The 22,116-nt window shown below is 59.4% G+C and overlaps 1 protein-coding gene across 1 annotated transcript in view; it reads right to left on the bottom strand.

Annotated features, from left to right (window-relative positions):
* The window catches only part of HECW2 (HECT, C2 and WW domain containing E3 ubiquitin protein ligase 2), a 97,905-nt gene extending 76,039 nt beyond the window's left edge, over window positions 1-21,866 (bottom strand). The window contains exons 1-4 of the mRNA XM_029069687.1: window positions 21,554-21,866; window positions 7,866-7,973; window positions 5,725-5,819; window positions 767-842 (exon numbers count right to left, since the gene is read on the bottom strand). Coding sequence (XP_028925520.1) covers window positions 767-842; window positions 5,725-5,819; window positions 7,866-7,973; window positions 21,554-21,860 — 586 coding nt within the window. The 5' untranslated portion in view covers window positions 21,861-21,866. The remainder of the gene's footprint in view (window positions 1-766; window positions 843-5,724; window positions 5,820-7,865; window positions 7,974-21,553) is intronic.
* Between the last annotated feature and the right edge of the window lie 250 nt (window positions 21,867-22,116).

Genomic DNA, 22,116 nt, shown 5'->3' with positions numbered 1-22,116 from the left:
GAGTCCAGTTCAACGGATTTGGTAGACCCGCTCCCTGCCCACAGTGAGCTTACAGTCTAGAGGGGGAGACGGATGAAAATATAAATAAGTAGTTTAATATAATCTAATCTATCACTAATATACTATATATAAGTGCTGTGGGATGATGCTGTTAATAATAACGATGATAATCGTGGCATTTATTAAGCACTTATTGCGTGCCCGGCACGGTACTAAACGCTGGGGTGGATCCAAGCAAATCGGGCCGGACGCGGTCCCCGTCCCCCACGGGGCTCACCGTCTCCATCCCCATCTTCCAGATGAGGGAACCGAGGCCCAGAGAAGCGAAGTGACTCGCCCAAGGTCACCCTGCAGGCAAGCGGCGGAGCCGGGATCAGAACCCACCACCTTCTGACTCCCGGGCCCGGGCTCTAGCCACGAGGCAGCCTCGCTACATCGTCACCAGAGAAGCGGCGGGGCTCGGCGGCAAGAGGCCGGGCTTGGGACTCAGAGGTCGTGGGTTCTAATCCCGCCTCCGCCACCCGTCGGCTGGGGTGACCTCGGGCCAGTGGCTTCGCTTCTCTGCGCCTCGGCGACCTCATCTGTCAAATGGGAACGAGACCCGCGAGACGAACCCGACGACCCCGCGTCTACCCCCGGCGCTCAGACCAGTGCCCGGCACACGGCGAGCGCTTAACCGATACCATCCCCGTCACGATTTTCCGTCGCCGTCGCGTCGGCGCGGGCGACGTCCGGGGGCACGAAGGGCCCCGGCACCGCCACTTACCCGTCAACGTAAAACTGACCAATTTCCGGGAGGGCTGCAGGCCTGACGCTCCTCCTTCCGGCCCGTCGGCCCCCAGCTGAAAGAAACCCGGCAGCGTGCTAAGCGACGGGGCGGAGACGACATCATCGGGCCCCGCGCGGGGCCGGCGGTCGACGGCGGTGAGAATTCCTAATTATGACATTGGCTAAGCCCTCACTCTGCGCCGAGCACTCTTCCAAGCACAGCGGTGTTCATTCATCCGATCTGTCCATTCCAAGCGCTCGGTGCAGTGCTCTGCACATAGCAAGCGCTCAATAAATACCACCGAATGAACGAATTCATTCCACCGTATTTATTGAGCGCCTCCCGTGTGCCGAGCGCCGGACCTCAGCGCTGGGAAAAGTGCGATACGACGATAAACGGACACATTCCCCGCCCACGAGGAGGTGACCGGCCAGAGGGGGAGACGGACACGAAGGGAAAGAAATAAATGAGGGATGTGGCCGGCGGCGGAGGGGGGAAGGAGAAAGGGAGCGAGTCGGGGGCCACGCGGAAGGGAGCGGGAGAAGGGGACGGGAGGGCGCGGTCCGGGAAGGCTTCCCGGAGGAGGTGGGCCTGCGATAGGCTTCGGAGGCGGGGAGGGTGGTCGGCGTCCGGGGGATTCGAGGAGGGCGTCGCGCGACGCGGGCGGGACGGCGGCGGCGAGACGGGCGAGACGGAGAAGTGAAGCGACTTGCCCGACGTCCCCCGGCAGAGCCGGGATTAGAACCCACGACCTCCCGACTCCCGGGCTCTACCCACTAGGCCATTCTCATCCCGGCTCCGCCGCTCGTCTGCCGGGTGCCGCGGTCGAGTCGCTTCACGTCTCTGGGCCGCTGTGACCTCATGCGGAAAACGGGGGGGAAAAGCAGGAACCCCACTTTTTTCGAAATGGTATCCGTTAGGCGCTTACTACGGACCGACCGCGTCCTAAGCGCTGGGGTGGATCCGGGCTCGTCGGGGCGGACACGGTCCCTGCCCCCCGTGGGGCTCCCGGTCTTCATCCCCATTTGACAGATGAGGGAACCGAGGCCCAGAGAAGGGAAGCGACTCGCCCGAGGTCACCCGGCGGACAGGCGGCGGAGCCGGGATTAGAACCCAGGTCCTTCCGACGCCCGGGCCCGGGCTCTACCCACTAGGCCACGCTGCTTCTCATGTGTTCCAAGCACTGGGGTGGATAAAAGTTAATCCATTCAGACACAGTCCCCGTCCCACTTGGGGCTCACCATCTAAGTAGGAGGGTGAACAGATCGCTTTATTATTATTAATATTATTATTATGGTATTTGTTAAGCGCTTACTAGGTGCCGAGCACTGTTCTAAGCGCTGGGGGAGATACAGGGTCATCAGGTGGTCCCACGGGAGGCTCACGGTCTTAATCGGGGCTTAAGCACGGCTCAGCGGAAAGGGCGCGGGTTTGGGAGTCGGAGGCCGTGGGTTCTAAATCCGCCTCCGCCGCTTGCCTTGGGCAAGTCACTTCAACTTCTCTGGGCCTCAGTTCCCTCATCTGGAAAATGGGGATTAAAAGGGTGAGCCCCACGGGGGACAACCTGATGACGCTGTATCTCCCCCAGAGTTTAGAACAGTGCTTGGCACGTAGTAAGCGCTTTAACAAAGACCATCATCATTATAACGGTTATTATTAATCCCCATTTTACAGGTGACGACACTGAGGCGGAGGGAAACGAAGTGACCTGGCCAAGGTCCCACAGGAAAGGAGCGCGGCGCGGCTTAGCGGAGAGAGGCCGGGCTTGGGAGTCGGAGGACGCGGGTTCTAATCTCGGCTCCGCCGCTCGCCTGCTGCGTGACCGTGGGCGGGTCGCTTCACTTCCCTGGGCCTCGGTTCCCTCATCTGGAAAAGGGGGATTCAATGTGCGAGCCCCACGGGACGGGGGGGGGGGGGGGGGGCAACCTGATGACCCTGTACCCACCGCAGCGCTTAGAACAGTGCTTGGCCCCCAGCGAGCGCTTTAAAAGAGGCCGAGCCGGGATTAGAACCCAGATCCTCGGCCTTCCAAGCCCGGGCTCCACCCGCTAGGCCTCGCTGCTTCAACTCCTGACGGCGTAAAAACCGAAGCCAATCCCAGCACTTTGTCAGCGTGAACTGCAGCCGCCGAAGGATTCCCTCGGGCCTTATAAAAATACTAATAATAACGACTATGGGATCTGCCGAGTGCTTATTAGGTAATAATAATAATAATAATAATGTTGGTATCTGTTAAGCGCTTACTGTGTGCAAAGCACCGTTCTAAGCGCTGGGGGGATACGAGGTGATCAGGTTGTCCCACGTGGGGCTCACCGTTTTAATCCCCATTTTCCAGAGGAGGGAACTGAGGCCCAGAGAAGTGAAGCGACTCGCCCACGGTCCCCCAGCTGGCAAGCGGCAGAGCCGGGATTCGAACCCGTGACCTCTGACTCCCAAGCCCGGCCTCTTTCCATTGAGCCGCGCTGCTTCTCAGGTGCCAGGCCCCGTACTAGGCGCCGGGGTGGGTCCAGGCAAATCGGGTTGGACCCGGTCCCCGCCCCATGGGGTGGTCGCCGTCTCCATCCCCATTTTCCAGATGAGGCAACTGAGGCCCAGAAGTGATGGAACCCGCCCAAGGTCACACAGCAGACAAGGGGCGGAGCCGGGATCAGAACCCACGACCTCTGACTCCCCAGGCCCCGGGTCTCCCCGCTACGCCGTGCTGGGAAGCAGCGTGATTCAGCGGAAAGAGCCCGGGCTTGGGAGTCAGGGGTCATGGGTTCGAATCCCTTCTCTGCCGCTCGTCAGCTGTGCGACTGTGGGCGAGTCACTTCATTTCTCTGGGCCTCAGTCACCCCATCTGGAAAATGGGGATGAAGCACGTGAGCCCCACGTGGGACAACCCGATGACCCCGGATCTCCCCCCGGCGCTTAGAACGGTGCTCGGCACAGAGTAAGCGCTTAACAGATACCAACATGATTATGCTGGGCCCCTGACCCCAGGGATGCCACATCCAGCGGCCCTAACCTTTGCCTCCACGTCGTTACGTCGCCCTCTCCCAAGTGCTTAGTCCAGTGCTCTGCACACAGTAGGCGCTCAATACATAAGGCCTGAATGAATGACTGAATCTCTCCCCTCTGCCTCTAGTACTTCAAAATGGCTCCGTCATCCAGCGTGACTCAGTGACAGGAGGCCGGGCTCGGGAGTCGGAGGTCGCGGGTTCTAATCCCGGCCCCGCCGCTCGTCTGCTGTGTGACCTCGGGCAAGTCACTTCCCTACTCTGGCCCTCACTGTCCTCACCTAGAAAACGGGATGAAGACCGGGAGCCCCACGGGGGACGACCCGATGACCCCGTATCTCCCCCGGCGCTTAGAACGGCGCTGGGCACCTAGTAAGCGCTTAACAGATACCGACACCATTATTATTATCATCCAGGAATGAATCCCAAATCCCATTGAATTTATTTTGAGGCCGCAGAGCTTCCTGTGGGGAACGGGAACAAATTCCAGCGGGAGCCGCCCGACTTCCCGTGGCAACCAATTCCGCAAACTTGGTCCCACACGCAAACATCTAACACATACACACACCCTCTGTCCCTGTCTCTCTGCCTCTGTCTCTCTCTCTCTCTGTCTCCATGTAAAAAAATATCTCTGCAGAGTCGGGGAGACGTTCACAGATGTACTCTGTGAAGAAGCAGCCCGGCCTAATGGGCAGAGCCCGGGCCCGGGCTGGGTTCTAATCCCGGCTCCGCCGCTCGTCCGCTGCCAGACCTTGGCCGAGCCGCTTCCCTTCTCTGGGCCTCAGTCCCCTCATCTGTCAAATGGGGATGGAGACCGTGAGCCCCACGGCGGACGGGGGCTGGGTCCAGCCCGATTTGGTCGTGTCCGCCCCGGCGCTTAGTACAGTGCCCGGCGCATAGCGAGAGCTTAGCGCATTAGACCGTGAGCCCGTCACTGGGCAGGGACGGTCTCTGTCTGTCGCCGAATTGTCCATTCCAAGCGCTCAGTACAGTGCTCTGCACATAGGAAGCGCTCAATACATACTACTGATTAATGAATGAACGGACATACCGACATTATTATCATTATCATTATTATCATCCCGTCAATTCACTTCCCTGAAGTGAGAAGCGGCTCACTGGCAAGTGGCCGGGCTTGGGAGTCAGGGGTCGTGGGTTCTAATCCCGACTCCGCCGCTTGGCAGCTGGGCGACTGTGGGCGAGTCACTTCACTTCTCTGGGCCTCAGTTCCCTCATCTGTCAAATGGGGACGAAGCCTGTGAGCCCCACGGGGGGCCAACCCGATGACCTTGTATCCCCCCAGCGCTCAGAACGGTGCTTGGCACATAGTAAGCGCTTAACGTAGCGATCGTTATTATTATTTTTATTATTCTCCCTGCCTCAGTGACCTCATCTGTAAAACGGGGGTGAAGCCCGGGAGCCCCACGTGGGACAACCCGATGCCCTTGCATCTCCCCCAGCGCTCAGAACGGTGCTGGGCACATAGTAAGCGCTTCCCAAATACCATCGTCATTTATTGATTATTCCCCTCATCGAATCCCGGCTCCGCCGCTCGTCAGCGGCGTGACCGTGGGCCTCGGTTGCCTCATCCGTCAAACGGGGACGGAGATCGGGAGCTGGGGACCAGGATCGCGGCCGCCTCCACTCAGCCCAGCGTCTGGCACATAGTAAGCGCCTAACTCCCACCTCCATCATCATCATGACCTCCAAAATGGGGGCGAAGACCGCGAGCCCCACGGGGGGACGAGGGCCGCGTCCGACCCGACGGGCTCGGATCCGCCCCGGGGCCCGGTAGGGTGTCCGGCACGTAGTAAGCGCTTAATAAATCCCACTTATCTTCTTCTCATTACGATTATTACCCCGATGGTGCCTCGCCCGCGTCTCGGGGCGCGACGGGGCGGGAGGGTCCGGGGGCGTCGGCGGGGGGCGGGACGGGGTTTCGGGGGGGGCACCCACCTGGGCCGCGGGGTTCTTCACCGTGATGCAGGGGGTCGTGGCGCGGAGCGCCCCGCTGACGCCGTGATAGTACTTGAAGCAGATCTTGATTTCCGCTGCAAGACAGGGCGGGGGACGGGGGGAAACGGGCGGGTTGAACCGAGCTCCCGCAGTCCGTCCATCGGTGGCATGTACTGAGCGCTTACTATGGGCGGAGGACCGTGCCAGGCCCTCGGGAGAGGATTCGCCCTCCCCTCTGCCCCCGTCCCAAAGCGTTTACAGCTGTATCTTCCATATAGACGTAAGGAGGCGGCGCGGCTCAGCGGAAAGAGGCCGGGTTCGGGAGTCAGAGGTGGCGGGTTCCAATCCCGCCTCCGCCGCGTGTCAGCTGGGTGACCTTGGGCCAGTCACTTGACTTCTCTGGGCCTCAGTTCCCTCCTCTGTCAAATGGGGATGAAGCCCGGGAGCCCCGCGCGGGACAATCTGATGACCCGGTATCCCCCCCGCGCTTAGGACGGTGCTTGGCACGTAGTAGGCGCTTAACAAATGCCATCATTAATTAACTGGGAGTCAGAGGCCGCGGGTTCTAATCCCGGCTCCGCCACTTGTCAGCTGGGTGACTCTGGGAGAGTCACTTCACTTCTCTGGGCCTCAGTGACCTCATCTGCAAAACGGGGAGTAAAAGTGTGAGCCCCAAGTGGGGCAATCCGATGACCTTGTATCTATCCCAGCGCTTAGAACGGTGCTCGGCACGTACTAAGTGCTCAACAAGAACCGTCATTATTATTATTTCAATTTTTTTGTACACGTATTGATGTCTTGATTTACTTGTATTGATGTCCGTCTCCCCTCCTCTAGACCGCGAGCCCGTCGTCGGGCAGGGGTCGTCTCTATCTGTTGCCCATTTGTTCTTTCCAAGAGCTCAGTACAGGGTTCTGCACATAGTAAGCGCTCATATGTCATGGCGGAATGTCAGATCTCTTATTATCAATCAGTGGCACTAAAGGGGGATGAATAATAATAATTATTATGGTATCTGTTAAGCGCCTACTACGTGCCAAGCACCGTTCTAAGCGCTGGGGAGGATGCAAGGCCAACAGGTTGTCGCCCGTGGGGCTCACGGTCTCGATCCCCATTTTCCAGACGAGGCCCAGAGAAGTGAAGTGACTCCCCCAAAGTCACCCAGCTGACAGGTGGCGGAGGCGGGATCAGAACCCACGACCTCTGACTCCCAAGCCCGGCCTCTTTCCCCTAAGCCACGCTGCTTCCCAAGCGCTTAGAACAGTGCTCTGCACAGAGTAAGCCCTCAGCGGGGCTCAGCGGAAAGAGGCCGGGCCACGTGGGCTCCTCCTCCTGGTAATAATGTCGGTATCTGTTAAGCGCTCACTATGTGCAGAGCACCGTTCTAAGCGCCGGGGGAGATACGGGGTCATCGGGTCGGCCCACGTGAGGCTCACAGTTAATCCCCATTTTACAGATGAGGCGACTGAGGCCCAGAGAAGTGAAGTGACTCGCCCAAAGTCACACAGCTGACGAGTGGCAGAGCAGGAAGTCGAACCCACGACCTCCGACTCCGAAGCCCGGGCCCTTTCCACTGAGCCGCGCCGCTTCCCGAGGTCATGGCTTCTAATCCCGGCTCCGCCACCCGTCACCTGGGTGACTCCGGGCAAGTCACTTCTCGGTGCCTCAGTTACTTCAGCTGTAAAATGGGGATAGAAGAATGTGAGCCCCACATGGGACAACCTGATGACCCCGTATCTCCCCCAACGCTTAGAACGGTGCTGGGCACATAGTAAGCGCTTAACAGATACAACATTATTATTATTATTATTATTATTAATCGGGGGGAAATCCAGCTCCCGTTCTCCTGGGATGCGACTGAAAGGGAACTTGTGGGATTCATTCATTCAGTAGTATTTATTGAGCGCTTACTATGTGCAGAGCCCTGGACTAAGCGCTTGGAACGGACAGATCGGTAACAGAGACAGACGGTCCCTGCCCTTCGACGGGCGCGCGGTCTGATCGGGGGAGACGGACGGACGAGAACGGTGGCGATAGATAGAATCGAGGGGATCCCACGGGGAGAAGGGAATCCTGCAGGACGGGCGGGGGGGGAAGGGTCTCCCGGCCCGACCCCCGACCCCCGACCCCCGACCGCTTACGTTCCATGAAGTAAGGTCCCGCCTCGATGCGCCAGACCACCTGTCCCTTCTGCGTCCCGCTCACGCCCCGGTTCTTCGAGTCCCAGAAGTTGGCCGGCGAGTTCTCGTCTGCAAAGGAGGACGGGAGCAACGTTAGAGGAATCCTCGCCTCCGGTCCCGCCCCCCCCGCCGCCCCGATAATAATAATAACGGTGTCTGTTAAGCGCTTACGGCGCGCCAAGCACCGTTCTAAGCGCTGGGGGGAGAGACGGGCCGAGGGGCAGCGTGGCTCGGCGGAAAGAGGCCGGGCCTGGGACTCAGAAGGTCGTGGGTTCTAATCCCGGCGCCGCCGCCTGTCAGCTGGGTGACTCGGGCCAGTCGCTCCGCTTCTCTGAGCCTCGGTTTCCTCATCTGTCAAATGGGGATGAAGACCGGGGGCCCCACGTGGGACCACCCGATGACCCCGGATCTCCCCCAGAGCTTGGAACGGTGCTCGGCACATACTAAGTGCTTAACGGATGCCAACATTATTATCCCCAACATTATTATAGGGAGGCAGCGTGGCTCAGTGGAAAGAGCATGGGCTTCGGAGTCGGAGGTCATGAGTTCGAATCCCTGCTCTGCCACTTGTCAGCTGTGTGACTGTGGGCGAGTCGCTTCGCTTCTCGGTGCCTCAGTGACCTCATCTGTCAAATGGGGGTGAAGACCGCGAGCCTCACGAGGGGCAATCTGATTACCTTGTATCTACCCCAGCGCTTAGAACAGTGCTCTGCACACAGTAAGCGCTTAACAAATACCAATATTATTATCCCCCGATTAGACCGTGCGCCCGTCAAAGGGCAGGGACTGTCTTTATCTGTTACCCATCTGTCCATTCCAAGCGCTTAGTACAGCGCTCCGCACGTAGTAAGCGCTCCATAAATACTATCGAATGAATAATTATTTTTATACAATTATGCTACTGACGCCTGTCCACTTGTTTCGTTTTGTTGTCTGTCTAGACCGTGAGCCCGTTGTTAATAATAATAATGTTGGTATCTGTTAAGCGCTTACTACGTGCCGAGCACCGTTCTAAGCGCCGGGGGAGATCCGGGGTCACCGGGTCGTCCCCCGTGAGGCTCCCGGTCTTCATCCCCACCTGACAGATGAGGTCACTGGGGCCCAGAGAAGTGAAGCGACTCGCCCCAAGTCCCACAGCTGGCAAGCGGCGGAGCCTGGATTAGAACCCGTGACCTCTGACTCCCAAGCCCGGCCTCTTGCCACCGAGCCGCGCTGCTTCTCTCAGGGATCGTCTCTCTCTGTTGCCGAATCGTACTTTCCAAGGACAGTGCCCTGCACACAGTAAGCGCTCGATATACACGATTGAATGAATGAACGAATACAAGGTCATCAGGCTGTCCCACGTGGGGCTCACAGTCTTCATCCTTCATGAAGCAGCGCGGCTCAGTGGAAAGAGCCCGGGCTTGGGAGTCAGAGGTCATGGGTTCGACTCCCGGCTCTGTCGCTTGTCAGCTGTGCGACTGTGGACAAGTCACTTCTCTGGGCCTCAGTTCCCTCCTCTGGAAAATGGGGATTAAAACCGCGAGCCCCGTGGGGGACAACCTGATGATCCTGTATCTCCCCCAGCGCTTAGAACAGTGCTCTGCACATAGTAAGCGCTTAACAAATACCAACATTATTACTAGTATTCATCCCCATTTGACAGAGGAGGGAACTGAGGCCCGGAGAAGCGAAGCTGCCTGCTCCCGGTCACACAGCAGATGAGTGGCGGAGGCGGGATCAGAACCCGCGTCCTCTGACTCCCAAGCCCGGGCTCTACCCACTGAGCCGCGCTGCTTCGCTAGCGTCCGCCTGCCGACCCCCGGTTCGTGGAGTCCCAGAACCCAGCGCTTAGGTCGCTGCCCGAAACACGATAAGGCGCTTTACAAATAGCACGACTATTATTAGTCTTGGCCAGGGAGCTCTCAGCTGCCACGGACGGTTTCGGGAATCTCCCAGGTCAGACCAGGGAAGTCGCATGGCTCAGTGGAAAGAGGCCGGGCTTGGGAGTCATGGGTTCGAATCCCAGATCCGCCACTTGTCAGCTGGGTGACTGCGGGCCAGTCACTTCACTTCTCTGGGCCTCAGTTACCTCGTCTGGAAAATGAGCCTCACGTGAGAGGACCCGATGACCCTGTCTCTCCCCCTGCGCTTAGAACGGTGCTCTGCACGTAGTAAGCGCTTAACAAATACCAACATCACTATTATTATTATCCCGCCCCTCAAAACGCAGCGCCAACCCCCCGGGATCCTTGGAGTCCCGGACGTTGGCTGCATAGTACATACACGAAGATCTGCATTTGTAGTGGCTACAGCCCGGGCTTGGCTCTCTCTGTTGCCCAATTGTCCTTTCCAAGCGCTTAGTACAGTGCTCTGCACATAGTAAGCGCTCAATAAATACGATTGGATGAAGAAGGTCATGGGTCCTAATCCCGCCTCCTCCACTTGCCCGCTGTGTGACTCGGGGCAAGTCGCTTCGCTTCTCCGGGCCTCGGTTCCCTCATCTGGAAAATGGGGATGGAGACGGACCTGCTTGTATCCCCCCCAGCGCTTAGCACAGTTTCTGCCCCTTAGTAGGCGCTTAACAAATACCAACTTTATCATTATTATTGTTATTATATATTCATTCGTTAATATTTGTTCTGTTGTCTGCCTCCCCCCTTCAAGACTGTGAGCCCGTCGTCGAGCAGGCGTCGTCTCTATCTGTTGCCGAATTGGACTTCCAAGCGCTTAGTACAGTCCTCTGCACACAGTAAGCGCTCAATAATACGATCGAAGTGAACGCTTACTGTGGACAGAGCACCGGACTAAGGATTTGGGAAACTCCACACAGCAATAGAGAGAGACAATCCCTGCCCTCAGCGAGCTCACAATGTAGATGTGCGCATATATGTGTATAAAATAATATATTCATACATATTCAATTTTGTTAATGAGGTACACAGACCCTTCATTCTATTTATCGTGATTACGTTACCAACTTTACCAACTTTATCATTATTATTGTTATTATATAGTCATTCGTTAATATTTGTTTCGTTGTCTGCCTGCTCTGCACATAGTAAGCGCTCAATAAATACTATTGAATGAACGAATATCTTGTCGGTTCAACCTTCACAACCTTGCTAAAATCCGCCTTTTCCTCTCCGTCCCAACTGTGACCACGTTCATCCAAGCGCTCCTCCTCTCCTGCCCCGGTGACCGTCTCAGCCTCCTCGCCGCCCTCCCCGCTCCGGTCCGTACTTCACTCCGCCGCCCGCGTCACTGTCCTACGAAAACGTTCAGGCCGGGTCTCCCCCGTCCTCAAGACCCTGCAGGGGTGGCCCGTCCACCTCCGCGTCGAAGAGAAACTCGTCGCCGGTGGCTTCCGAGCCGTCCGTCCCCCGGCCCCCTCCGACCTCCCCTCCCTCATCTCCTTCTCCGTCGCAGCCCGTACGCTCCGCTCCTCCGCCGCCGCTCGCCTCCTCCCTGGGCCTCCTTCTCGCCCGTCCCGCCGTCGACGCCCGGCCCCCGTCCTACCGCTGTCCCTCCTCTCCTCCGCCAAACTACCTCCTTCTCCCCCTTCATAGCCTTATCGCAGGCCCCCCTCCTCCCGGAGGCCTTCCCTGACCGCGCCCTCCTCTCCCCTTCTCCCGCTCCCTTCCGCGTCGCCCCGACTCCCTCCCTTTCTTCATCCCCCCGTCCCAGCCTCCCACCGCTTACGTCCACATCCCTCATTTATTTCTTCCTATTCACGCCCGTCTCCCCCTCTGGACTGCCGGCTCATTGTGGGCAGGGAATAATAACAATAATAATGTTGGTATTTGTTAAGGACTTACTCTGGGCACAGCACTGTTCTAAGCGCTGGGGGAGGTACAGGGTCATCAGGTCGTCCCACTTTGAAGCTCACAATTAATCCCCATTTTACAGATGAGGGAACTGAGGCATCGAGAAGTGACCTGCCCACAGTCACACAGCTAACAAGTGGCAGAGCTGGGATGTATCTGTTATACTGCCGCGCCGTCCTCTCCCAAGCGCTTAAATACAATGCCCTGCACGCGGTCAGCGCTCAGTAAATACGACGGATTATTAATGGTCACTTGTCCATTTTCTTCCCCGGGAAACACAGTGTTCGGCTGGGTAAGGAGCTTAAATCTCTAGGCCACGCAGAAGGAAACGGATTTTTTTTTCAAATGGTATTTATTAAGCATTATCGGGCAAGTCGCCTCCCTTCTCTGGGCTCAGTTACCTCATCGGTAAAATGGGGAACGAAGACCGAGAGCCCCGTGTGGGACGAAGGCGGCGTCCAACCCGATTAGCCCGTGTTGGCCCCAGTGCTCAGTAAAGCGATTGGCACATAGTAAGCGCTTAACAAATACCGTCAAAACAAAACCCCATGGCAAGTGCTTTCCTATCTCCTATCCATCCTTTCCTTTCCTATCTATCTGGAGTCATTACAGGGTCCGGAACAATAAAAGATGGCGTTTCTCAGGCTCTCACAATGCACAAGCTGTGCAGAGCTCTGCGGAGGTTCACGATTATCAGATGGGACACAGTCCCCGTCCCGAATGGAACTCGAGGTTTAATTGAGGGGAAGGAGAAGCAAAGGATTCCCGTTTTACCGGTGAGAGGGAACTGAGGCAGAGAGATGATGAGGGACAGTGGGGATAGGAGAGATGGGGGAGGAGAGAAGAGAGGGGAGAGGAGAGATAGTGGAGTAAAGAGACGAGGAGAGACGGGGAGATAGAGGAAAAGAGAGATGGGGAAAGGAGAGACAGGAGAGATGACAGAGTAGAGACAGGGGAGGAGAGTCAGGAGAGAAGAGAGAGGAGAGATACAATAGAGGAGAGATAGGGGAGAGGAGAGACAGAGGAGAGGAGATATGGGGAGAGGAAAGATAGAGGAGAGGAGATATGGGGAGAGGAGATATGGGGAGAGGAGAGACAGGAGAGAAGAGACAGGAGAGATGGGGAGAGGAGAGATAGAGTGGAGAGATGGGGAGATAGAGAAGAAGAGAGACCGGGGAGGAGAGTCAGGAGAGAAGAGAGAGGAGAGATACAACAGAGGAGAGATAGGGGAGAGGAGATATGGGGAGAGGAGAGATAGAGGAGAGGAGATATGGGGAGAGGAGAGACAGGAGAGAAGAGAGAGGAGAGATGGGGAGAGGAGAGATAGAGGAGTGGAGAGACGGGGAGATGGAGGAGAGGAGAGACAGGGGAGGAGAGTCAGGAGAGAAGAGAGAGGAGAGATACAATAGAGGAGAGATGGGGAGAGGAGAGAGAGGAGAGATAGAGGAGAGGAGACATGGAGTGAGGAGAGGAGAGATGGGGAGAGGAGAGAGAGAGGAGAGGAGAGACAAGGAGAGGGGAGATAGAGGAGAGGTGGGATGGGGAGAGGAGAGAAAGAGGAGAGGAGAAATAGAGGAGAGGAGAGATATGGGAGAGAAAAGATGGGGAAGAGGAGAGATGGAGAGAGAAGATACCGGGAGAGGGGATAAAGGAGAGACAGGAGAGGAGAGATGGAGATGAGGAGAGATAGAGGAGAGGAGAAACAGGGAAGGGGAGAGAGGAGAGGTGAGATGGGGAGAGGAGAGAGAGAGGAGAGAAGAGACAGGGAGAGGAGAGATAGAGGAGAGGAGACACGGGGCGGGCAATGGGACTCCCGGCCTGAGGGGGAGGGCGAGAAGGGATGTGAATCCCCATTTTATAGATGAAGAAACTGAGGCAGAGAGAAGCGACGGGACTTGCCCGAGCTCCCAGAGCAGACAGGCGGCGGGGCCGGAATTAGAACCCGGGGCCTCCGACTCTTGGCCCTGCGCTCCTTCCGCTAGACCCCGCTGCCTCTCCCAGACAGGAAAGAGGCGGGGGGGAGAACGGGAAAAACGTTGAACTTTGATCCTAAATGATCCATCTTCTCTGGGCGGTGGCTGGCGGGCCCGGAAGGGGAAGACGACAGGAATACGAATGGAAAAAAAAAAAAAACCATCCACGGCGCTATCATCTGGTATTCAGGCCCTGCTTGAACCCAAACAATTTTCTCTCGGTCACAAGCCCTGTCGCTCATCCTATTTCAAGCCCCGTTTCCTGCCTTCACTAGAAAAACGGATACCGAGTGATATTTTCAGGGTACGGGGAGGCACCTGGCCGAGGAACGTATATCCCGCATCAAAAACGTCATCGAAAGACCCGGAGAGCTGGCAGAAAGAAAATAATAATAAAAATAATTAGGTTTTTGTAATTAAGCATTTACTTGAGCGCTGGGATGGATAAAAACGAATCGGGTTGGATACAGTCCCCGTCCCGCATAGGGTTCACAGCCTTATTCCCCATTTTCCAGTTGAGGTCACTGAGGCCCAGAAAAGTAAAGTGACTTGCCTAAGGTCACACAGCAGACGAGCGGCGGAGCTGGGATTAGAACTCATGACCCTCTGACTCTCAGGCCCGGGCTCTACCCACTACGACGTGCCGAAAAGCGCTTCGTAGCGGAAGCTCCTATCTGATGAAATTTGGGTGGCGGGAGAGAGGGGGGAGAATGAGGGGAGAATCAAGTCTTAAAAGTGCTTGGTACAGTGCTAATTGATTGATTAATGCGGGGGGGAGAGGAGAGATGGCGGGGAGGAGAGATGGGGGAGAAGCAGGGGGGAGAGGAGAGATGGGGAGAGAAGAGAGACGGGGAGAAGAAATACGAGGAGAAGAAAGATGGGGAGAAAAGAGTTGGGAAAAAGAGAGAGAGGAGAGGAGAGGAGAGGAGAGATAGAGGAGAGGAGAAATGGGGGAGAGGAGAGACAGGGAGAGGAGAGATGAAGAGAGGAGAATTGGGGGAGAAGAGACGGGGAGAAATGAGAAGGGGAGAGGAGAGACGGGGAGAGGAGAGATAAGAGAAGAGAGTCGGGGAGAGATGGAGGAGGAGAGATGGGGAGAAGACAAATGTGGAGGGGAGAGATGGGGGAGAAGAGAGACGGGGAGAGGAGAGATGAAGAGAGGAGAGTTGGGGGAGAAGAGAAGGAGAGGCGAGAAGGGGAGAGGAGAGACGGGGAGAAGAGAGATGGGGAGAGGAGAGATAAGAGAAGAGAGTCGGGGAGAGATGGAGGAGGAGAGATGGGGAGAAGACAAATGGGGAGAGGAGAGATGGAGTGAGGAGAGATGGGGGAGAAGAGAGATGGGGAGAGGAGAGCTGAAGAGAAGAGAGTCGGGGGAGAGGACAGCTGGGGGAGAAGAGACGGGGAGAGAAGAGGAGGGGAGAGGAGAGATGGGGAGAGGAGAGATAGAGGAGAGAGATGGGGAGAGGAGAGATGGGGGAGAGAGGGATGGGGGAGAGAGGGATGGGGGAGAGAGGGATGGGGGAGAGAGGGATGGGGAAGAGAGATGGGGAGAGGAGAGATGGGGAGAGGAGAGATGGGGAGAGGAGAGATGGGGAGAGGAGAGATGGGGAGAAGAGAGGTGGGGAGAAGAGAGGTGGGGGAGAGGGGAAGAGAAGGAGCAGGGAAATGCCCAGAGGCCAAGGAGAAGGAGTCTCTGCTCCCACCGTGATCCCCCCAGGCCTCCATCCGGTCGGGGAAGGCTGCCGGGAAGGCCGCCGGAAGGCTGCCGGGAAGGCCGGCGGGAAGGCCACGGGAAGGCCGGAATCCCCGCTGGACGTCTTTCCCGGAGAGACCCAGAGTGAGCCCCGGCTGACCTCGGCCACATCTTTCCGCTGACCGCCCCGCCACGCCCCAACCCACCGGCCTGCCTCGGCCAGGAAGCGCGGAGCTCCTTGTTTCCGTCACGCTCTCCCAAGTGCTTAGCGCAGTGCTCTCTGTTCTGTTTGTGGCCCCGCATCCATCCGGCTGATGGATTCATTCAATCGTATTCTTCGAGCGCTTACTGTGTGCGGAGCACTGTACCACGCGTTTGGAAAGTCCAATTCGGCAATAGAGAGAGACAACCCCTGCCCACGCCGGGCTCACGGCCTAGAAGGATGTGTGGGTGGACGGAACGGCCGCCGGACAAGAGGTCACTCGATCGATCGATCGCATTTCTTGAGCGTTTACTCTGTGCAGAGCACTGGCCTAAGGACTCGGGAGAGTACGACAGAACAACACAGCAGACCCGTTCCCTGTCCACGACGAGCTGGCAGTCTAAAGGGGGAGACGGACGTTATTATAAATAAATTCATTCGATCTTATTTACTGAGCGCTCACTGTGCACAGAGCACTGTGCACAGAGCACTGTACTAAGCACTTGGGAGAGGACAATACAGCAAGCAGACGCATTCCCTGCCCACGACGAGCCTCCGCTCTAGAGACGGACACGAATAGAAAGAAATAAATGACGGACGTGCACGGAAGCGGTGTGGGGCTGCGACGGGACGATTATAATGTAATAATGTTGGTATTTGTTAAGCGCTTACTATGTGCGGAGCACCGTTCTAAGCGCTGGGGTAGATACAGGGTCATCGGGTTGTCCCACGTGAGGCTCACGGTCCCCATTTTACAGATGAGGTAACTGAGGCCCGGAGCAGTGAAGCGACTTGCCCACAGTCACACGGCTGACGAGTGGCCGAGCCGGGATTCGAACCCATGACCTCTGACTCCCAAGCCCGGCCTCTTTCCATTGAGCCACGCTGAAAGGGAGCGAGTCGGGGCGACGCGGAAGGGAGAGGGAGGAGGGGAGAGGAGGGCGCAGTCAGGGAAGGCCTCTGGGAGGAGGTGGGTCCGCGATCAGGCTTTGAAGAGGGGTAGAGTCGTCGTCTGCGGGATTTGAGGAGGGAGGGCGTTCCGGGCCGGAGGCGGGACGTGGGCCAGGGGTCGGCAGGGAGATGGAGGAGACGGAGGCCCCGGGGGGACGGTCGGCAAGAGGAGCGGAGCGCGCGGGCCGGGTCGGAGGAGGAGAGCGGCCGGGTGAGGTAGGAGGGGGCCGGGGCGATGGACGGCTCTGAAGCCGACGGCCAACGGTCTCTGTCCGACGCGGAGACGGACGGGCGACCGCCGGAGGGTCTTGAGGACGGGGGAGACAGGGCCGGAAAGCCCACCGGCGGGCGACTCTCGGGTTGTGGTATCGTGATGACCACCGTGGTGTCCGTACCGAGCACCAGGGAACTGCGGTGTAAGAAAATGAGACACGAGCCCAGTCCCACATGGGGCTCCCAATCTACGGGGCCGGGGGCGTCGGGGGGAGAAGAGGTCTTTTCGCCTCGTTTTTCAGAGGGGGCAACCGAGGCCCAGAGAACTGACGTGAAACGCCCGAAGTCCCACAGCAGACCGCTGTACTTTCCAAGCCCTGCGCACAGTAAGCGCTCAATAGACACGACTGAACGAATGGACGAATGAGTGGCGGAGGCAAGATCAGAACCCAGGTCATCCGCCTCCCAGCCCCGGGCTCTTTCCGCTTGACGAGTACATCCCCTCCCGCTCCCCACCCGCCCCAAACACACACACACACACTCACACCCACGTGTACGTTTCACTTGTATCCACATTTGTAACCGCTTGTGTCCACGATAGGAATCTTCCTGTCAGGAAATAGTCCTTTTTGGGGGCCGTCGCCCGGGAGACGAGAGGCCTCGGAGCCGTCTCCCCGTCCGTCCGTCCGGCTCCACCTCCGCGCCGCTGCTGCGGAGAGGCCTCTGAGGCGGGCAGGGCGGGGTGGACAGAGGCAGGCAGGGGAGGGACGGGGGGAGGACAGAGGCAGGCAGGGGTCGTCGGGGGGCGGCCGGGACAGGCGGGGGTGGACAGAGGTGGACGGGGATGGGCAGGGGCTATCGGGGGCGGGCAGGGGAGGGCAAGGGTGGACAGGAGGGGGCGAGGCCTGTCAGGGGTCGTCGGGGTGGGCAAGGAAGGGCAGGGGTGGACAGAGGCGGGCAGGGTTTGTCAGGGGTTATCCAGAGTGGGCAGGGGAGAACAGAGGAGGACAGAGGCGGGCAGCAGTCGCCGGGGGTTGTCAGGGGCGGGCAAGGAAAGGCGGGGGGGGGGGGGGACGGAGGTGGGCAGGGCTCGTCAGGGGTTATCGGGGGGTGGAGGGGAGGACAGAGGCAGGCAGGAGTCGCCGGGGGTCGTCAGGGGCGGCCAAGGAAAGGCAGGGGTGGACGGAGGTGGGCGAAGCTCGGCAGGGGTCATCAGGGGCGGGCAGAGGAGGAGAGAGAAGCAGCGGGGCTCGGTGGAAAGAGCCCGGGCTTCGGAGTCAGAGGTCACGGGTTCGAATCCCGGCTCGGCCACTCGTCAGCTGGGTGACTCTGGGCGAGTCACTTCACTTCTCGGTGCTTCGGTTCCCTCATCTGGAAAATGGGGGTGAAGACCGTGAGCCCCTCGTGGGACAACCTGATCCTCCCGTGTCTACCCCGGCGCTTAGAACAGTGCTCGGCACACAGTGAGCGCTTAACAGATACCAACGTTATTATTATTAGAGAGACGGGCAGGAGCGGTCGGGGGTCGTCGGGGGCGGACAGAGGTGGGCAGGGCTCGTCGGGGGTTGTCGGGGGCGGGCAGGGGAGGACAGAGGAGGAGAGAGGCGGGCAGGCGTCGCCGGGGGTTGTCGTGGGCGGGCAAGGAAAGGCAAGGGTGGACAGAGGGGGGCAAAGCTTGTCAGGGGTGGGAAGGGGAGAAAAGAGGCAGGCAGGAGTTTCCGGAGGTTGTCAGGGGTGGGCGAGGAAAGGCAGGGGTGGACAGAGGTGGGCAGGGCTTGTCAGGGCTCGGGAGGGGTGGGCAGACGGGGACAGAGGCAGGCAGGGGTTTCCAGGGATTGTCGGGGGCGGGCAGAGAAAGGCAGGGGTGGATAGAGGTGGGCAAGGCTTGTCAGGGCTCGGCAGGGGTTGTCAGGGGCGGGCAGGGGAGGACAGAGGAGGAGAGAGGCGGGCAGGCGTCGCCGGGGGTTGTCGTGGGCGGGCAAGGAAAGACGGGGTGGACAGATGGGGGCAAGGCTCGTCAGGGGTTATCAGGGGTGGGGAGGGGAGGACTGAGGCAGGCAGGAGTTTCCAGGGGTTGTCAGGGGCGGGCAAGGAAAGGCGGGGGCGGAGCGTGTTGGGCAGAGCTCGTCAGGGGTTGTCCGGGGCAGGCAGGGGAGAACAGAGGAAGAGAGAGGCAGGCAGGGGTCGCCGGGGGTTGTCGGGGGCGGGCGGGGACGGGCGGGGGCGGACAGAGACGGAGAAGCCGCGTGGCTCAGTGGAAAGAGCCCGAGGTCATGAGTTCGACTCCCGGCTCTGCCACTTGGCGGCTGCGTGACTGTGGGCGAGTCACTTCTCCGTGCCTCAGTTCCCTCATCCGTAAAGTGGGGATTCAAAGTGCGCGAGCCCCTCGTGGGACAACCTGATGACCCTGTATCTCCAACCGGGGCTTAGAACAGTGCTCGACACCTAGTAAGCGCTTAACGAATACCAACGTTTTTTTATTTTTTGTCAGGGGCTATCAGGGGTGGGCAGGGGAGGACAGAGGCAGGCAGGAGTCGCCAGAGGTCGTCAGGGGTGGGCAAGGAAAGGCGGGGGGGGGGGGGACAGAGGCAGGTTGCCAGGGGCGGGCAGAGGCTGTGGAGGCAGGGCGGGAGCAGGTCGGGCGGAGAAGACCGGGACGAGTTTGCAAAACACTATGGGAATCTGCTGGGGATGATAACAATAATAATAATAATAATAATGTTGGTATCCGTTAAGCACTTACCATGTGCAGAGCACCGTTCTAAGCGCCGGGGGAGATACGGGGTCATCGGGTCGTCCCGCGGGAGGCTCACGGTCTCCATCCCCATTTTCCAGATGAGATCACTGAGGCCCCAGAGAAGCGAAGCGACTGGCCCACGGTCACCCAGCTGACAGGCGGTGGAGCCGGGATTCGAACCCACGACCCCTGACTCCCAAGCCCGGGCTCTCTCCACTGAGCCGCGCCGCTTCTCTGCAGGGGACGGAGGCCGCGAGGCCGAGGTCCGGCTCGGGCTCGGCCGCGGGGGCCGACCGGGTCGGCGGCCCCAGGACACTGGCTCCGGCGGTCAGTCAGTCGGATTTATTGGGCGCTTACTGTGGGCAGAGCACTGGACTAAGCGGTTGGGAGAGGGCAATACCGCACTACGTGAGACGCGTTCCCTCAGACGCATTAGAGAAGCAGCAGCACAGGGTGGTGGATAGAGTGCGGGCCTGGAGTCAGAGGGTTGTGGGTTCTAATTCCGGCTCCACCACTCATCCGCCGCGTGGCCTCGGGCGAGTCACTTTGCTTCTCGGGGCCTCATCTGGAAAATGGGGATGGAGAGTGTGAGCCCCGGGGGGGACGGGGATCGGGTCCAACCCCATTTGCTCGGATCCACCCCAGCGTTCAGTACAGCGTCCGTACTCGGGCCAGTGCTCTGCCCCCAGGAGACGGTCAGCTCCTTGAGGGTCAGGGTTCGACTCGACTGACTACTGTCCTCGCCCCGTGCTCTGATTCCCGCCCCGCCACTTGTCTGCTGCGTGACCTTGGGCCAGTCACTTCACTTCTCCGGGCCTCAGTTTCCTCATCTGGAAAATAGGAATTGACACCGGGAGCCCCACGTGGGACAGGGGTTTGCTCGGATCCACCCCGGTGTGCCTGGATCATAGTAAGCGCCTAACGAAAACCACAATTATTATTATTATTATTATTATTATTATGAAGTGATTTGCCCACAGCAGCCTGGAAGCTTGAGGACAGAGATCGTATCTACTAACTCGACCGTCCTCTCCCAAGCGCTCAGCCCAGCGCCCTGCCCGCGGCAGACCGGAAGCTTCCGGAGGGCAGAGATCACGTCTACGAACTCCATCGACCTCTCCAAAGCGCTCAGCACAGCGCTCTGCCCGCGGCAGACCGGACGCTTTTGAGGACAGGGATCACGTCTACTAACTCGACCGTCCTCTCCCGAACTCAGTACGGCGCTCTGCCCGCGGCAGACCGAAGCTTCCGCAGGGCAGAGATCACGTCTACTAACTCGATCGTCCCCTCCCAAGCGTTCGGCACAGCCTTCTGCCCGCAGCAGATGGAGGTTTTTGAGGACAGAGATGGCGTCTACTAACTCGACCGTCCTCTCCCGAGCGCTCGGCACAGCGCTCCGCCCGCGGCGGACCGGAGCTTCCGGAAGACAGAGATCGCGTCTACTAACTCGACCGTCCTCTCCCGAGCGCTCGGCACAGCGCTCCGCCCGCGGCGGACCGGAAGCTTCCGGAGGGCAGAGATGGCGTCTACTAACTCGACCGTCCTCTCCCGAGCGCTCGGCACAGCGCTCCGCCCGCGGCGGACCGGAGCTTCCGGAAGACAGAGATCGCGTCTACTAACTCGACCGTCCTCTCCCGAGCGCTCGGCACAGCGCTCCGCCCGCGGCGGACCGGAAGCTTCCGGAGGGCAGAGATGGCGTCTACTAACTCGACCGTCCTCTCCCGAGCGCTCGGCACAGCGCTCCGCCCGCGGCGGACCGGAAGCTTCCGGAGGGCAGAGATGGCGTCTACTAACTCGACCGTCCTCTCCCGAGCGCTCGGCACAGCGCTAGGCCCGCGGCGGACCGGAAGCTTCCGGAGGGCAGAGATCGCGTCTACTAACTCCGTCGTCCGGAGGACAGGGATCGCGTCTACTAACTCGCTCGTCCTCTCTTCCGGAGGGCAGGGATGGTATCCGCCGACTCTCCCTCGACGCTCAGCCCCCCGGAGACGGGGGGGGGGGGTGGCGCCTCCTAGGTCCGGCCCGTCCGGCCCACGTTCCCCGGCGTCCCCCTCGGGCCGCGGGACGGACTCACCGATGTGGTAGAGGCCGATCCAGTCGCTGGGGTCCACCTCCTCCTTGATGTCCCAGAAGATGATGAGCTTCTCGGGCTGGCCCAGGGTGTACTCGGACCTGCTGGCCGTCAGGCTGGACCGGCTGTCGGACGTGACCAGGTCGGTGTCGCTGTTGGCCCGGGGCAGGGCGGGCGGGCCGGGCAGGGCGGCGGGGCCCGGCCGCGGGGACCCCAGGCTGGCCAGGTTGTCGGGGCTCAGCGTGTGGCGCAGCCGGGGGTTGCGCGGCCGGCGGCCGGGGGGCCCGTGGTCCCGGGCGGGGCTGGCCATGGCGGCCGCCGCCGGACCTGGGGGGAGACAGAGATGAGGAGTCAGAGGGGACGCGGGCGGGAGGCCGCAGAAACTCCCCGACGACGCCACGCTCCGGCCAGGGCTCGATAAATAATGACAATGTTGGTATCTGCTAAGCGCTTACTAGGTTTCGAGCACCGTTCTGAGCGCTGGGGGAGATACGGGGTCATCGGGCCGTCCCACGGGGGGGCTCACGGTCTTCATCCCCATTTTCCAGATGAGGCAACCGAGGCAC

The sequence above is a fragment of the Ornithorhynchus anatinus genome, chromosome 7 (genome assembly GCF_004115215.2).
Source record: "Ornithorhynchus anatinus isolate Pmale09 chromosome 7, mOrnAna1.pri.v4, whole genome shotgun sequence".
Classification (NCBI taxonomy): Eukaryota; Metazoa; Chordata; class Mammalia; order Monotremata; family Ornithorhynchidae; genus Ornithorhynchus; species Ornithorhynchus anatinus.
This window is presented reverse-complemented; position numbering and strand designations above follow the sequence as displayed.